The 15,086-nt window shown below is 38.5% G+C and overlaps 2 protein-coding genes across 2 annotated transcripts; one reads left to right on the top strand and one right to left on the bottom strand.

Moving 5' to 3' along the window:
* Positions 1–1,179: 1,179 nt before the first annotated feature.
* On the top strand, positions 1,180–8,186 carry LOC131317890 (cytochrome c oxidase subunit 6b-2). The gene is made up of 4 exons (XM_058347574.1): positions 1,180–1,414; positions 4,577–4,665; positions 4,800–4,881; positions 7,848–8,186. Exons 1-4 carry the CDS (start codon positions 1,403–1,405, stop codon positions 7,899–7,901), a joined length of 237 nt encoding a protein of 78 aa, XP_058203557.1. The 5' UTR covers positions 1,180–1,402; the 3' UTR covers positions 7,902–8,186.
* Positions 8,187–9,542: 1,356 nt separating this feature from the next.
* On the bottom strand, positions 9,543–12,812 carry LOC131317889 (protein TIC 55, chloroplastic). The gene is made up of 3 exons (XM_058347573.1): positions 12,275–12,812; positions 11,039–11,141; positions 9,543–10,926 (listed from the first exon to the last, which is right to left on the bottom strand). Exons 1-3 carry the CDS (start codon positions 12,661–12,663, stop codon positions 9,808–9,810), a joined length of 1,611 nt encoding a protein of 536 aa, XP_058203556.1. The 5' UTR covers positions 12,664–12,812; the 3' UTR covers positions 9,543–9,807.
* Between the last annotated feature and the right edge of the window lie 2,274 nt (positions 12,813–15,086).

Here is a 15,086-nt window from a genome sequence, read left to right on the forward strand (position 1 = left end):
TAGCACTGCTCCTATGCTAGTGTATTTGGTGCAACTTTTGTTTTTTAACTTGCGTTGTGATGTAAATTAGCCAAAACAAAGGCTATGGAGAAAGCAGAGAAGATATGTTACAAACGGTCAACTTTTTGCTTTGAGCGGGCTTGTCCTAATGGGTGTTTTTTTTGGTTGGCTTCTTGCCAATTTTGGATTTGGGTCTCGGATTTTTGGGCACGGGATTATTCTTAGTTTAGGGATATGATGCCGTTCAAGCCATTGTCCTTTAATCTTTGTAACAATTTCAAAGATTAATAAAAATTTCTACTTTGAGTGAGTTGGAACAAAAATGCACAATTTGCCAAAGCAACTATAGTCTGTGTACATGATATGTACAAACTCATATGTACCCATAGCTTTATTGATAATTTATAGAGTTAGTCCTCCCAAGTTATAAAGCGGTAATATTCCAACGCAATTAAAAAAAAATACATGTCTTTTTGGCTAATTTTTGATTTTATTTAAAAAGTTTTGAGTTCGTACCATATTTTTTTACATTTTCCGGTTACTCTCGTCAAGAAGAACCAATAATTCATAGTACAATTTATCTCGAAACTAAAAATTAAATGTTAAAAAATTGAATAAAGACAACAAATTAAAAGTCATCTGGCTTATTCACCAAATAAGAAAATTAAAATCAACTGGCTTTATTAAGCCAAACCAGGAAACGTAGGGTAAATTGTGGACAAGGTTATGTGGTACACCCCCCCTAAAATGATACACACAGTTTGGACTTTCGTATTTTGAACTATAAAAAAATTCGCATTTCATAGCAAAATTCTGTATTGGAACACCAAAAATTCTGTATATTAGACCACAAAAATTGATACCAACATCACAAAAATTCATCACAACCATCACAAAAAACTCATGATTTTTGCACCGTCATTTTTTTCTTGCCGACTTTTTGCACCAAAAAATTTCGTAGACTAGACCATAAAGAGGATAGCCCTTAGATGGAGGGAAAATATGAGCAATGCAATCTCGGTTTAAAAAGATCAAACAAGACAGCTAGATACAAAAATTCGTAAAAAATAACCATCAAAATTCATGTGAATTTCATCACAAAATATCATAACACGAGTCACAAGAATCCGTAGACTAAAAAAATTCATTCAAGGAGCCACAAAATTCGTAACGACGTACGATAAACCCAAACAAGGGTTGTGTTGTGTACCCGAGATTTTCCGGTAAATTACAATTACCTCACCTGAGATTTCTGATAATCACAAACATCTCCCTCATAGTTTCTGAAACTACAAAACAAGATTAGTTTCCCTTCTCACCTCGTAGTTTCGTCTTTCTCTCTCTCTCTCTCTCTCTCTCTCTCTGTCTGTCTATCTGTCTGTGCGTTTTGATCTAATCGACAATGGCGGATGAGGTATAATTCACCACCTTAATTTTCAGTTGTTCCCTTTGGCTTCTCCATTTCAATTTGATTTGTCGATTGAAACTGTCGTTGTACGGATCTGAACGTGTTTCGTTGAAATTCTTGTTTGATATCGCATCCGACCTTCACGGACTTTTTTTTTTTAATCATGTGCGATACGTGCCTATATATATGTGTGTGTGTGTGGATTTTCTGTCAACAGAAGGGTTCCTGGTTTATAATTAGGGTTTCTGTTTCTGTTTTGGAAAAGGGTAGTCTTTTTGCTGTTGATACAGGATGTGAATTGGGCATGCTATCTTTTGGGTAGTTTTGCATTTAGTTTAATAGGGAATAGGATTTCTCTGATTTCAGTACCAAAATCCCTCATGTACATCTGTACCGGTGCATTTCCGGCCGTTGGACCCCATAAAGATTTTTAAATATTAGAGAAATTCTCACACAATCTAAATACATGAGTACATAAATTTTTTCGATACAGGATTTGAGGGACTGTTTGAGGAGGCTAAAAAAGAGTTTCGGAAGTTTTGTTTGATTTTTGTTTTGTTTATTGATCTTGTACAACTTGACCAAACTACTGTTGAGACATTTGTTATGGTTTTAACTCTTACCATTGGAAGAGGATGCCGTACGTGTTGACCGGATGACACTGTGTGTCGTGATTGTTGGGACATACACCTAACGTTAATGTTCAAAACTTTTCGTGTTATGGAGTTACGGAGTACTACAGTTGCTTTTGGAAAACAATTTAAGAAAAATAATATTGGAAGTCCAAACTTGGAACATTGAAATTCTTAATACCAATGCCATTCCAGCAACACAATCACGAAGTTTCCAACACAACCTCCCTTATTACTTATTAGAGTGTCTAGGACCATGGTTATTAGAAACTGAATCGGTTCGAACCATTCTAATTGAACCTAGTTTCAACCTAATTGATTTGGACCGTGCTATTGAATTGAAACTCCAATGAATCATACAATTATTGGATTTACTATGACTTTTTAATTCGTGGGAATGTTGTATGATTCATGTGCTTAAGTTCCCTTTTTTTTTTTTTTTGTTTTGTATTTGCATAGTGTATTCAATGACTGTTGTTTATGATTTTGAACAATTTAAATCACAAGATTTACCGTACTATTGTTATAAGGCCAGCAATGTTATACATCAGAGTGTTCAGCTACTGAGAAACAACATGCGAGTAAGATGAGTTTAGTTAGAGTGAGAATATTTAGGTAGATGTGTGGTAAGACTTTGCAAGGAATTTAAAAAAAAAATCTTCGCAGAATGGGTAGCACCGATAGAAGATAAGATGATAAAAAGTAGGTTAAGGTAGTTTGGACTTGTCTATTGCAGATTGGGTGATGTGTTTGTTGAGAGGAGTGTATGGTTACAGACTTACAGTAGAACGTAACACTAGGGGGAGGGGTAGATAAAATTGACTTTTGAGATGGTAGTTTGAAAGGAATTAGGTTTTCAATAGAGCTCAATAGAGAATGGTTTCATCTAGCTGACCCCAATTGATGGGAACTTAAAGTTCAGTTTGGTTTGGTTAGTGAGGAGAAATTTTTTCAATGCCGAGTGGGTATATCCCACGTGGTGCCCGGTTGGCACTCCCGAGCAGTCCGATGCACTTTTGGACGGCTCAGATTAAAACCTTCTCTCTCCTCTCACCCCTCCTCTTTCTCTCTCCAAATCTAAGCCATCCAAAATCGCATCGGATGGCTCGGATGTGCCGAGCGGGCACCACGTGGTACCCACCTGGCACTGAAAAATTTCTCGGTTAGTAAGGAGCCAACTAACCATGTCTAAGATGCAATGGAACTTGTCCGAATTGTCATTGAGGAAACATCTTTACCGTTATCACCGTCAATCTTCACTGACCCTTTCTTCTTCATAGTTGCTTTTGGATCCTCGGCGTTGCAAACTTGCAACTCACCTTTGCGGTCACAACGTGACCGCTAGTTTATCCCACCACTTTCCATTAACTATTCTTTTGACCTGCAAACCTTCATGGTCACTTTCTAAAGCATGTGATTGTTTTTAACATGTTATCCTCATCCAAACCTTCAACTTCCTTCCGGGATCTTTGGATTACCTCTCACAAGGTAGATGATCTAATTCGCGCTATTTATTTATTTATTTATTTATTTTGGGTCAAATGGAAATAACGCTATAACATTCTTGCAACCAGCGCTAAAAGTTTGAAAAAAGACGAGAGTTAAACATATATGTAAACTCCAGATTTTGTAGCAAACTTTGCCCCCATCGATTGAATGTGGTTTTCCGTTTTCCTTTCTTCCAAGTTCCAATCTTCCTTGCCTTGCCACTTGTTACATGTAAAATCCAAAAAGAGGTTAAGAACAACTAAAAACAAAATTCCCTACATCCAAGTAGCCATAATGCAACATCCTTTGCCTGAAGTTATTAAGGTATCGTTAGAATTGGTACTTCTTTAACCCAATGTGAACTGCAGGTTAAGGGTGATATCCCATACACACGCACGCGCGCGCACAGAGCGAGAGAGAAAGAGAGCATGCACACACACAGAGTTCGACGTCCTTTTGCTAAAGTCTATTTATGTTGAATGCATCTGTAGAATGATATTTCTATAACCCAACATGAGATGTAGCATAGACAGTTGTATCCTATGGAGCACCGACATTCCTCGGAGGTTGCCGTACCCATGTCCGACATGCCGGGGACACGGACACGCGGGAACACTTATAAAAATGTATTGGTCCGTTAAATTTAATTATTTTTGAAGGGGGACATGGCGGGAACACTGGGGGACATGGCTGGGTTAGATATGTGATTTCTTAATTTTTGGAGGGGTATATGTTGATACTTGACTATAATTTTTCCATTTTTTAGTTTTGCATCTATGTTTACTCTCCGATTTATTAGTTGGTTTTGTGCATCGAATATAATTTTAAGCCTTTTATGCCTCGATAGTGTAATTGCCAAGTGGCATTATATGTCTTGCTGGTAAATATGTATCTACCTGTAGCCACACATAGTTAAAGTGGCATGAGACATAGTTGATCAATTTCGTCAAACTCTTGCAATAACTGTCAAATGTGCTTCAGTCTAACGTAACACCATTGATTTTTTCTGCTGTCACTTAATGCTTAACATCTTTATGTTGCCTTTCAGATTGAACTGAAGACTGCTCCGGCTGATTTTCGATTTCCCACAACAAACCAAAGCAGACACTGTTTCACACGCTACATTGAGTTCCATAGGTACATTTTCTACTATGAAGGCATTTTAGGGCATTCATGAATGATTTGGGCTTGCTCTTACAGTGTTCTAAATTCTCTCGCACTTAAGAATCAAGTAGTTGACTCATTCTTCATGTCCCGCAATTTTACTGCAGGTGCGTGGCAGCAAAGGGAGACGAATCTGGTGAATGTGGGAAATTTGCCAAATACTATCGGTCCCTTTGCCCTGGTGAATGGGTGAGTTTCGTGGATGCTATAACATCTTGCTCCTGGCTTGTTTTTTAGCTTAAAAACCACCACTATCTAGGATATGTTTGGAGTCTTTGGATGTGCTGTAGATCTCATAGATCGGCCTGCCTGTTATATACTTATTTGTTGTCTTGTCATGTATGCTATTACCTTAATATACCATGGTGTTAGAAAATTTTCCGCTATAATTAGAGTATTTTTCTCATTTGGAATTCCAAGTCTAAGGGATTAATTCTCTAGACTAGGATACGTAGCGTTTTTTTTGGAACATGTGTAGGTTAAACTGTTAAAGTAAACATTATCATAAAATTGAACAGTTGACAGTTCAAAGAATATGCAGTTGCAAGTCGACTTATGCATTACGTTGGAACTGACCCTGCATTGCAGCTCAGCAACTTGTTGCGTGCTTCACATTCTAGTAGCCCAGGCCCAGCTATTGACTGTGTGTTCTGTCCATGCTCATTTTGTTCGCTCAATTTCAAGTAGGGGGAGATTAAGCTATCCAAATCCTTAGGGCACCCTAGGTTGGAATTTCACTGTGGTAAGACACATGAAGTTTGAGTTCATAGAAGTAATCAAGATAATAAAATTAGATATATTGGATACTTCAACAATTGCCTGGCTAGTGCTAGGGGTTCATTTGGCCCATTTCCTATGAACCAAACCAAACCATAACAGAGGACCGGGTTAGCATGATTTGGTTCTTTGATCCCACATTTGGTCCTGTCCAAGAGTATTAGAGGACCAACTTCCTCAGGTTCAAGACCAAGGATAAGTTGCTTCCTCACCAGAAAACCTACATTTCCCTTTCTGCTATTCCCTCCACGGATAGTTAGGTAATAAATAAGAAAAAACTTCTTGAGCTTAAATGTGGATTGGGAGCTGAAAAATGAATCAACTTAAGACCGAAACAGTCCCACTTGTGTATTTTAAGTGGCGTTCCAAAACATCTATGACCTATCCCACATTGTGTATTATTTTCTTGTTTTATGTTTTTATATATTCTAGTCCATAACCCCATGGATTGGGGATTACATGGGTACTGTTATTGTTGGATGCTTTTATCCATTCCTCTCCTTGGACCTAGTCATATGAATTTGGGCTTGAAGTGTTCTTGAGCTTCACCTGTTGTTGGGCCTTAGTTGTTCTTGAGCTCTGGGTATAAAATTATTTTTACTGTTGGCCCACTCTAATTAAATACTATTTGTATACTTATTCACAGTGTTGGCAATTTCCCATGGGAAATTGCCCATTAAAGGACAACCCCATTGCTAGCAGTGAGCTAGCCCATTCCTTAACTTGTTCAACCACCTATCACTATAGATATTCACCTCTATCCTTTCACGCACACTGTTCTTCTACTCACTCTCTACAGAAAACCGTTTAATCCAAGCAAATACTACTCTATGCTCTTTTTTTTGCTAGGTTGTAGTTTTCTTGTCAAAAAAGAGTGGTGGTTTGCAATTTCTTCTGGATTGTGTGAGTTAGGAGGAGAAGGCAAGAGTTGAATCCTAGGAGGTTGCATACCGTGAAGCCCTACGCATCATTGGCTCCGAGGGGGTGTGGGATAAGGAAGGAGGGTGGATAAGAGGTGAATATATGGTATAAATGGGGATTAACTAAGAAGGGATGATTAGCTAAGAAATAGTTTGTTTGGTAGTTATTATGGGTGGATAAGAGCAAGTTTATCAGTAGAGGTAAAATAGCATTTTTACCTAAGCAAAATCCCCAAATGAGCATTGCAACAGATTAGGTATAAGCCTAGGTAAAATCCATCCATGAATAGTGAATAGGTAAATATACCTAAGCACTATTCACCATGTGTATATTATTTTATTAATTGTTCTCTTTCTCTCTCCCCCTCTCTCTCCCCAGAAAAGAAAAATAAAATAAAAGTAATAATATTTTAATATAGAATAGGTTAAATAGATAGTATCTATGATGCACCGACACCGAAATCGACACGGGGACACGGGAATTCTAAAAAAATGGGGACACTGACAAGGCGGGGGACACGCCACATGTATATTTATTTATTTATTTATATATATAAATAAATAAATAATTATAGTTTAACACCCAGAAATTTTTAAAAAATTATAATTTGGCCCCAATTTTTTTTAAAATTACAGTTTGACCCCCAAATTTTTCAAAAATTACAGTTTGGCCCCCAAATTTTTAAAAAAAATTGCAGTTTGGCCCCCGCCGTGTCCCCCTCAAAATTTAATATTAAAATATGTACGTATCTCCGAGGTGTCCCGCCGTGTCCCTGTGTCCTGACACTGCGATTAGTCGACCTCTAGAGGTGTCGGTGCTTCATAGGATAGTATTGACGTAGTGTTAAAAGAGATATGAGTAGGTAAAATGAAAAAAAAGTACTGTTTACCAGCATTTTTACCTAAGAACTGATAAACTTGCTCCAAGAGTTGGTGGATAAAGAAAATCATGTGAGAAATTACTTAGTTGCCCTTGTATAATTTTGGTAATGAGAATATAAAAAGTTTTGGAGGGCACATTGGTAATTCCCCACGACTGGATAAGCTTACAATGGGGTGTGGGGTGGGATAAGCAATCTGGGTGCTAAGGGCGAACCAAACATCCGATAAGAACCCTCCCTTCTTAACTTATCCTGGCCTCACCCTTATCCTCTTCTTCCCCCAACAAACAGGCCGTTAAGGACAAAGCCATCGACATGCATGTTGATTTGGAAGGCTTAATAATAACAATCACCATTCACCATCAATTACCCAAAAAAAAAACAATCACCATCACCACCAACCCCTCTGTTTGATCTGAACATTCTGAACTTATTTTTATTTTTCATATCGCGAGATTCTTGCTTAATTTTTTTGCCAGCGTTTGAATTTTGCTAATAGACTAGCCAGAAGTTAAACACATGTTCTGAACTTATGTTTGCTGTCGTCTTATTCTGCTCCTTGCGACAATTAATACAGGTTGAGAGGTGGAATGAGCAGAGGGAGAATGGAACTTTCCCAGGGCCTCTTTAACTCTTTTACCTTTTACTTTGGCATGAGTCTTCATTTGGTATCAGTGTTTTATTTGAAGCTGTTTATTTGGTTTTCGTTTGAAGCTTAACAAATTAATAAGGCTCGCGAGGATTGCTTTTCTAGACATCCTACTCAGTTAACAAGCAAGTCGCTTGAGGAGAGCTTGGGATGGACATTGCGTTTGTCATTCTGAATTTCTCTCTTTTATTTTCAGTGCTTTGTCGTCAATGAATCAGTTTTGTTTAAGTAATGGTTTTGTGAATAAATTTATCGAGGGAAAGAAAACGGCAGATGTGCAAATAGATTTAGCATCTTTACTTATTTGCCTTTATCTCTCCTTGCATAAATCTCCCGCGCATGGAAATTGGGAAAAACGAGGTAAGATGAGAAATATGCATCGGCTTAAGTTCTAGTTTGGGATCTTCGGGACAGCTCCTTTCAAACTGTTTTGCTGTTCTGTTTGTTGGTGGTGCTTAAATTATAGTGTTTCAGCTATTGCAAATTGATCAAAAAATAAAAAAATAAATAAAAAAGGAAAAAAAGAAGCAGCAGCAGCTATTGCACAAGATTGTCATATTTGCAGTTGAAGTCTAAGTCAAAATTTTAGGGTTCTGGCGTTAGAGGCAACAAATTTGGATTGGGAAGTTAGCCATGAAGCTTAGTCGCAAATTTGCCAGGGTTATCCTAAACTTTTTGTGCACAGTTTTTTACTTGAAATTGAACCTTTACCGAATTTCTGGTCATGAGAGGGTGAGAGAAATTGATGGTCCAAGGGATCTGATGCCCAGGTTAGTCTTCTGTTTTTTCCTCCGGTAGCTCGGTATCTGGCCCAATAGACGGACTAATCTGCAGTTCTGTCACTTTTTTTGTATGTGCAGAAAAATAAATAACAAGCTATCTTTTCAAAATGATGGTGGTTGATCGATTCTCTTAACAAAGAAGAAGGCTATTTCTATACTAATTCCCAGCTCTGTTAAAGCTAGCTAGCGAAGGGAGGTTAAAAACTGAAATATCCTCAAAGCAATTATCTTTCTTAACATCGTGAGTTAGCAAGAGTTGCAGTTGTAAATTTACATCTTCCACAGCAAGTATGAGAGTCGTTTTCATCGTGGAACACTCTACAACAAACTGGCGAACCACGATTAATTGCAACTACCCGCGAGTCAGAGTGCAATGATACATCAACATGAACATATAGGGAAAGAGAGGATATCAAGTTGATGTACAGTATCAAATATGAGGAGAGAGGATCTCACTTCTGAAGGCAGTTTGACGAACACAGAGCAACTTTTCTTCGGGCAGGTAAGAGAGAACTTACGGTTTACTTAGCGTCTCCGATGGTTCAACAGTTAAAACGGAGTACGCGGAGCCATGTGAGAAATAACAAAAACTCCAGAGGCACAAACACCACCTCTCATAGAAGCCCGACATGCCTACAATCTTTCTCGAATTCTTTTGATTTGAATGCACCTCAAAATGTTGTTTCGCAACCGTTTCATGTGTCCTAAATCAAATGGAGAATTTCTCCTTCACATTTTCTAAAGGTCACAGGAAGCAAAAGATTTCCTTAACTGCAAACTAGCACTTGAAAATATCAACAGCTTCCAAATGCCTACTCAGGAAAAAAATTAGAAGAGCACATTTTGAAGCACTCTTATATTAGAGGGAGTAAGCTTTTGCTGTGTATAATTGAGTACTGGAGTATTAATCTGAAACAACTGTCATTTGCTTCTCTTGTATAGAAAGTTGTACCTTGCAATCAACTATACATTACTATTAGAACTTGAATAGGTATCGAAAACAGATGCATTCAGGAAATACCTAACCGCCTTTGTCATTCGTAAGAATCGTTCTTTCCATTCCGCCTGAGAAATATTCACCAAATCGATAAGCGTTCCATTGTGGCTCACAGTCTTCTGTGTATCCTAATGAAGTTTGTTGTATTCATCGTGATTGCAGTCGAGCACACATAGACCCCAGCCAAACACAGGGCAGTCCAAACAAGAAAAAGGGTCTTCCACTGCCTTCCAGATACAAGAATCGCAACTGCAGTTGATACAAGAGCAACGGCAGAGAGAGCGTTTTTCCAAGCTTGAAATGCTTTAACAACACTGCTGCATCCCTTACAATGTATCACGTGTCGGAAATACCGGTTGGAAAGATTTGGCGCGTGCATCGTTCCTATTCCTCCTTTTGCCGGAGAAGAGGCAGAAATGCTGGCAACTAGTCCAGCCGGAGCATGTTCCACCACAGCCGGCTCTTTAGGAAGGGAAATTGTGCCGTGACCAAAATGATAAGGCATTCCATGGCCAACTTTGTCCATCCACTTCCGATATTCTGCAACCCACGCGTCCGATGACTTCAAATTAACATACAATTCTTTTGTGGGTACTTTTTCTTTTAACAGAACTTCGTTTTGGGACGAGAGGAAACCCATATCTTGCTCAAACACTTTGCTTGCATTCTGATGGAAGTACCATTTCGGAAACAATTTTGCAAGCGGGGATCTTTTAGTGCCTCCAAACCTCACAATGAGATTGGATTTCCCTTGGCCAGAAGGTGTACAAAGAAAGAGGCCTGAAAAATAGTGTTTCTCGCCATTCTTGTCGACAAGTTCTCTGTTGTTTTGTAAAACACATGGTGCTTCAAATCGCAAGAAGTTTGGCTTCGATTGATCTTTTTCTTTTCCCCACCAGCCAGCAAACCCGCGGTCGGTTCTTTCAGTGACTTCAAATAGTAGAGGTTGGGCATCTTCCCTTTTTGCAGTCCAATCGGTTCTATCGTGGGAAATGGGGATATGAGCCGGGTCCATAAGGTTCTCGAGAAGTATGGAATGGTCATAAGGAAGTACATGAGTTGTTGAAGTGTCTTGAAACCCCAGCCTGGCAAAGTTTTCGAACCAAGGCAATTTACTAGGATTTGGTGGGGTCTTTCGAGACATCCATACCCATACAACTCCTTGGGAGTCTTTCACTTCATATGTTTTTAGACAAGCTGATTGGGGAATCTTTGCACTGGCCGGAAGCTGTTGAGAACATGATTGTGAAGGAAATTGATCAAATCCATTTTTCAGACATGACAATATAATGGTTGAGCATAAAAAGAATGATCATAGAGGAAATGAGCAGCGTACCAACCTGAGGTATCTTTACACATTTGCCCTCACCTTCGAATTGCCAACCGTGGTACAAGCATTCCAGCCTTCCATCGATCAACTGACCTTCAGACAGTTTTGCTAACCTAAATCAAGAAATTTCACAGACAAGGCTGTTATTCGGGTGGGGATTCTTTAACTGCTACTTTCATGTAAAAAAACGGCTAACATATTTCGTGGGATTTCCAATTACAATTCCATGACTTCCTCATGATATTGAGAGCACCAAAACTTAGTAAAAAACACACAAGATCAGACACAATACATACATCCCAGGGACCCCCTTAACATGAAAGGCCAAAAATGCAGGAATCTCAGGAACCTTTTTTTGATACGCTTTATTCCGATGAACCAAAAATGCAGTTAGATGTCAACAGAGGTTTCCCCTTAACATTAAAGGCCACTCTGATCTATATTCATGTGCTCAAACTTCAACTACCTGCAGAATATGAAAATAAACAATCCAGTGGATCCACAAATTATATTGTTCAATCACAGTCTGAAGAGGGCATTTCACCACATGAAAGTGGTGTTTTGATATGGACTCCTGCCCGAATACAAAAGTTCATGTGCAAATAATAAACCCTAAAGACGGTAGAATCCAATTTGAATTCCAATCTGAAATTGCAGCCAAAGACTTGCATTACGAATTCCAACCACAGCTAAATTTTCGAACTTCATAAACACAAGACTTTATTGCTCAAAGTAGTCTATTAAAGTTGCTTTTGTTTCGACGGTCGAAAACTAAGTTGAAATCATTCAAAGGGATCATTATCAATGTTCGATATGTAGTTTCTGGTGTCCATTAATCACCAAGTATTTGTCCTCTTTTCACATTGTAGGGGAAAAGGAAGCTGAAAACCATGCTCTTGTTAGAATGTTGATCAAGGGTAAAACGCTACGTTACATGGATCATTCATTTAGGCTGAAGTATCCGTGTCGATGTTTCTGACACCCGTATCCGTTTTGACACTCGGATCCTCTACTTGATATGATATTTACAGAAAAATTAATGTTAGATTAGCAAAAACATATCTTCCTTAACACCTTCTTATTTATATAGATTAGGAAACATAATTTACGCCACATAATTGGAAAAAATTACGCACTATATACTGCAAACAAAGTGTTCAGGACGTGTCCTCGTACCGTACCCAATACACAATTTGTGGACACATAAAAGGCATAAGACCAAGACTAATATTTTCAGGAAAATTACCTATGGGGGCAACGATCTTCGTAACACCGGAACACGCCCTCGCCGTCACGATACAAGACAAGCTGTTTATCAAACACGGTGAAACCCAAAGGGGCATCGTCTGGCACATTCTGCGTCAAATACAAAGGATACCATTCCTCCGTCCAATCATACTCCGCCGCTACCCTTTCGCCGGCCGGACCCACTAAAACGCTCTGATCAGCACCGTCTTCTTTAACTGATGCAACCCCGCCACCAACCTCCGCCACGGAATGGGGTTTGGGCCAGTTTTTTCTGCCTACGGGTTTGAGTCGGTGGTGGGATTTGTGGAGGAGAGAGAGGACTGGGTTTGGAGTTGGTGCTAATGTGGGTGTTTTTCTAAGTGGGAGAAATGGGTGTAGCAGAGCCATGGTGGTTTGGACAGAGAAGGGTTGAGAATGGGAGGAAGGGAGTAGTTGATTTTGGTGAAGAAAGGAAGAGGAGAGAGAGAGAGAGAGAGAGGTTGTTGCTTACAGTCGTGGTGCACTCGGGATGGCCACACAATTTTGGAACTGTGGAGAGTAGTTCAAAGACATTTTTGACTCCCTGGCCTGAGACGAACGTTGTGTTTTTGGCTGCAAATGGGACATGGGACCCGTGGTGTTGTGCATTCCAGCCGATCATAAACTTCAAACGTGTTTTGGATAGTTCGAATTTGAGAGAGAGAGAAGAGAGTGTTTGGTTGACGAGGAGATCGAGATGGTGATTTGCACCCAAAAACTTATCGTTTTTGTGATTCCTACTTGGCCGGGCTGAGGTGAAAGCATCTAAGTTACTAAAGTTAGTCATGTAATTCTTCAAAATGTTACTCCCTCCGTCTCTTTTTAAATGTCCTGCTTCGTAACTCCAACTTATTAAAAAGACATCATCATTATACTTTTCACATCAATTTTTTCCTCAACTTTCCCTACTTACCCATCATCATTACACTTTTACTCATTAACTTTTCAAAATAAAATATACTTTTAGGGACAAAATAGACAATACATCAACTTTTACCCCCTAACTTTACAAAATTGACACTTATTAAGGGACAGCCCAAAATGGAATACTGGACACAAAAAAAGGGACGGAGGGAGTATGTGTTTACGCAATTCTTTCATATCGCGTTCACACTTTTAATCCTTGCTATAGTAGATTTTAGTATTTTGAAATGTCTTTTATAAAGGCTTTCACGCTCGTACTTCCGTACGCACTTGCAAATTATGTGACTTGACATCTAACATTGCACCTACGTCATCACTTAAAATTGAGGTTCCATCACGTGTTCCGACCAGTAAGGATTGTACTTGGTGTCACGAAAGTTACTGGACTCAAATATTGAACGATAAATTTTAAATAAACACTTTTTTTGTATGTATGGTTACAGAGGAATAACCCTACAGTCAGGCCACTATATAGACCCAACTGTGCAATTCAAATCTCCAGAGAGCTAGCATGAAATAAATTGGGCATTTTTGGTATTTTGATTTTAACTAGTTCTACACATAACCAATTACAGTATTAGAGACTAGCCAAATTGTGTTAACCAGTTAAAAATGAAATCATGTCATCAACTATCTCACCAAACATGTGTTAATCTATCTTTTTGTGTTCTTAAACTAGCTAAAATGAGAAACCATGATTGGTGAGATTGTTTGCTCATGTCCTTCCTCATTGGAGACCAAGGTTTGAGACCCACGAGAGATGGGATTTGGGGTTTTAAGATTATCTGAGCTTCCTCGTTGACTAATGTAGACACCCCAATTTAGCCTAACGATTATTTCAAGTCTCACCCTGGGGACCATCCTGATGATGAATGGATAATGTGATTGATGATTGACTTCTCGTAAACCTAAAGATTTTGGTGAGTACTTTTAACCACTTAAAGAACCCAATCCAGAGCCAAATAGTCTTTTAGACAAAAATACAGCATCCTAGGATAATACATCTGTCGGCCATAAGATCTATCTCATGGCCCCCACTTCTTTCTTTCACCCATAGAATATGGTGTTTGAAATTCTCCTAGAGAGATTGATTCCTCGCCCGCGAGATGCATTCCTCAGCTGCCAGATTGTCTTTTTCTAGAATTCTAGAATATTCTGTAATTCGTTTGATCGACGCACAAAACCCTAGCAGCCAAACTCCAATTCTTTAGGACCACGAAAAGAGATCATCTCTTCTACTCTCTCTACAAAAGCCCTAATCTCTAGCCAAGACTATTTTATTGATTCACGCCATTTGATTGACCGAAGTGGGTCATCCCATGCCTATATAAAGAGGTCTTAGGGTTACGAAATTAACAAATACTAGTTCAATACACCATCTTTAGCTGCAAAACTCTGCAGAAATAATCTCTCCTACTTTCTCCACAAAAGCCCTAATCTCTTACACATGGACGGATTCAGGAATGTTGTTTAGTGGGGGCACCTTGTTAATTATAGTGGTGAAAATTTATTTTTTAGTTAACCATAATAACATCATATACAATTAAGGTATGCATTACAAACTACATAAATATATAACACATACTTTCACTTAAATTATGTAAAAATGAGTACAAAATTTGAGAGTATGCTTTACATGACATTGACAAGTTTTAGAATCATCGATATAGTTTTATTAATGATATTATTTTAAAATATTGCTCTTAGATGGTTAAAAATACGTACAATTAAGAAAGAATTGATCTAAATAGACAAATAGTTCAGAAACCAACAAGTATAAATGCCCCATATGACGAAATTGACACAAAAAACTAATTATATATGTATATTTTCGAGATATATGCAAGTGTGTATGTGTATTAGCACAC

This window comes from Rhododendron vialii, chromosome 2a (assembly GCF_030253575.1).
Source record: "Rhododendron vialii isolate Sample 1 chromosome 2a, ASM3025357v1".
NCBI lineage: Eukaryota > Viridiplantae > Streptophyta > Magnoliopsida > Ericales > Ericaceae > Rhododendron > Rhododendron vialii.

Bases quoted from the DNA above. Each gene is read 5' to 3' on its own strand.
- LOC131317890 (XM_058347574.1), top strand. The intron at 4,666-4,799 runs GTACATTTTCTA...ATTTTACTGCAG, and splicing joins CGCTACATTGAGTTCCATAG to GTGCGTGGCAGCAAAGGGAG. The intron at 4,882-7,847 runs GTGAGTTTCGTG...CAATTAATACAG, and splicing joins CCCTTTGCCCTGGTGAATGG to GTTGAGAGGTGGAATGAGCA.
- LOC131317889 (XM_058347573.1), bottom strand. From the start codon at position 12,663: ATGGCTCTGCTACACCCATTTCTCCCACTTAGAAAAACACCCACATTA. The intron at 11,142-12,274 runs GTAATTTTCCTG...TTCTTGATTTAG, and splicing joins GAAGATCGTTGCCCCCATAG to GTTAGCAAAACTGTCTGAAG. The intron at 10,927-11,038 runs GTTGGTACGCTG...TGTTCTCAACAG, and splicing joins AATGTGTAAAGATACCTCAG to CTTCCGGCCAGTGCAAAGAT.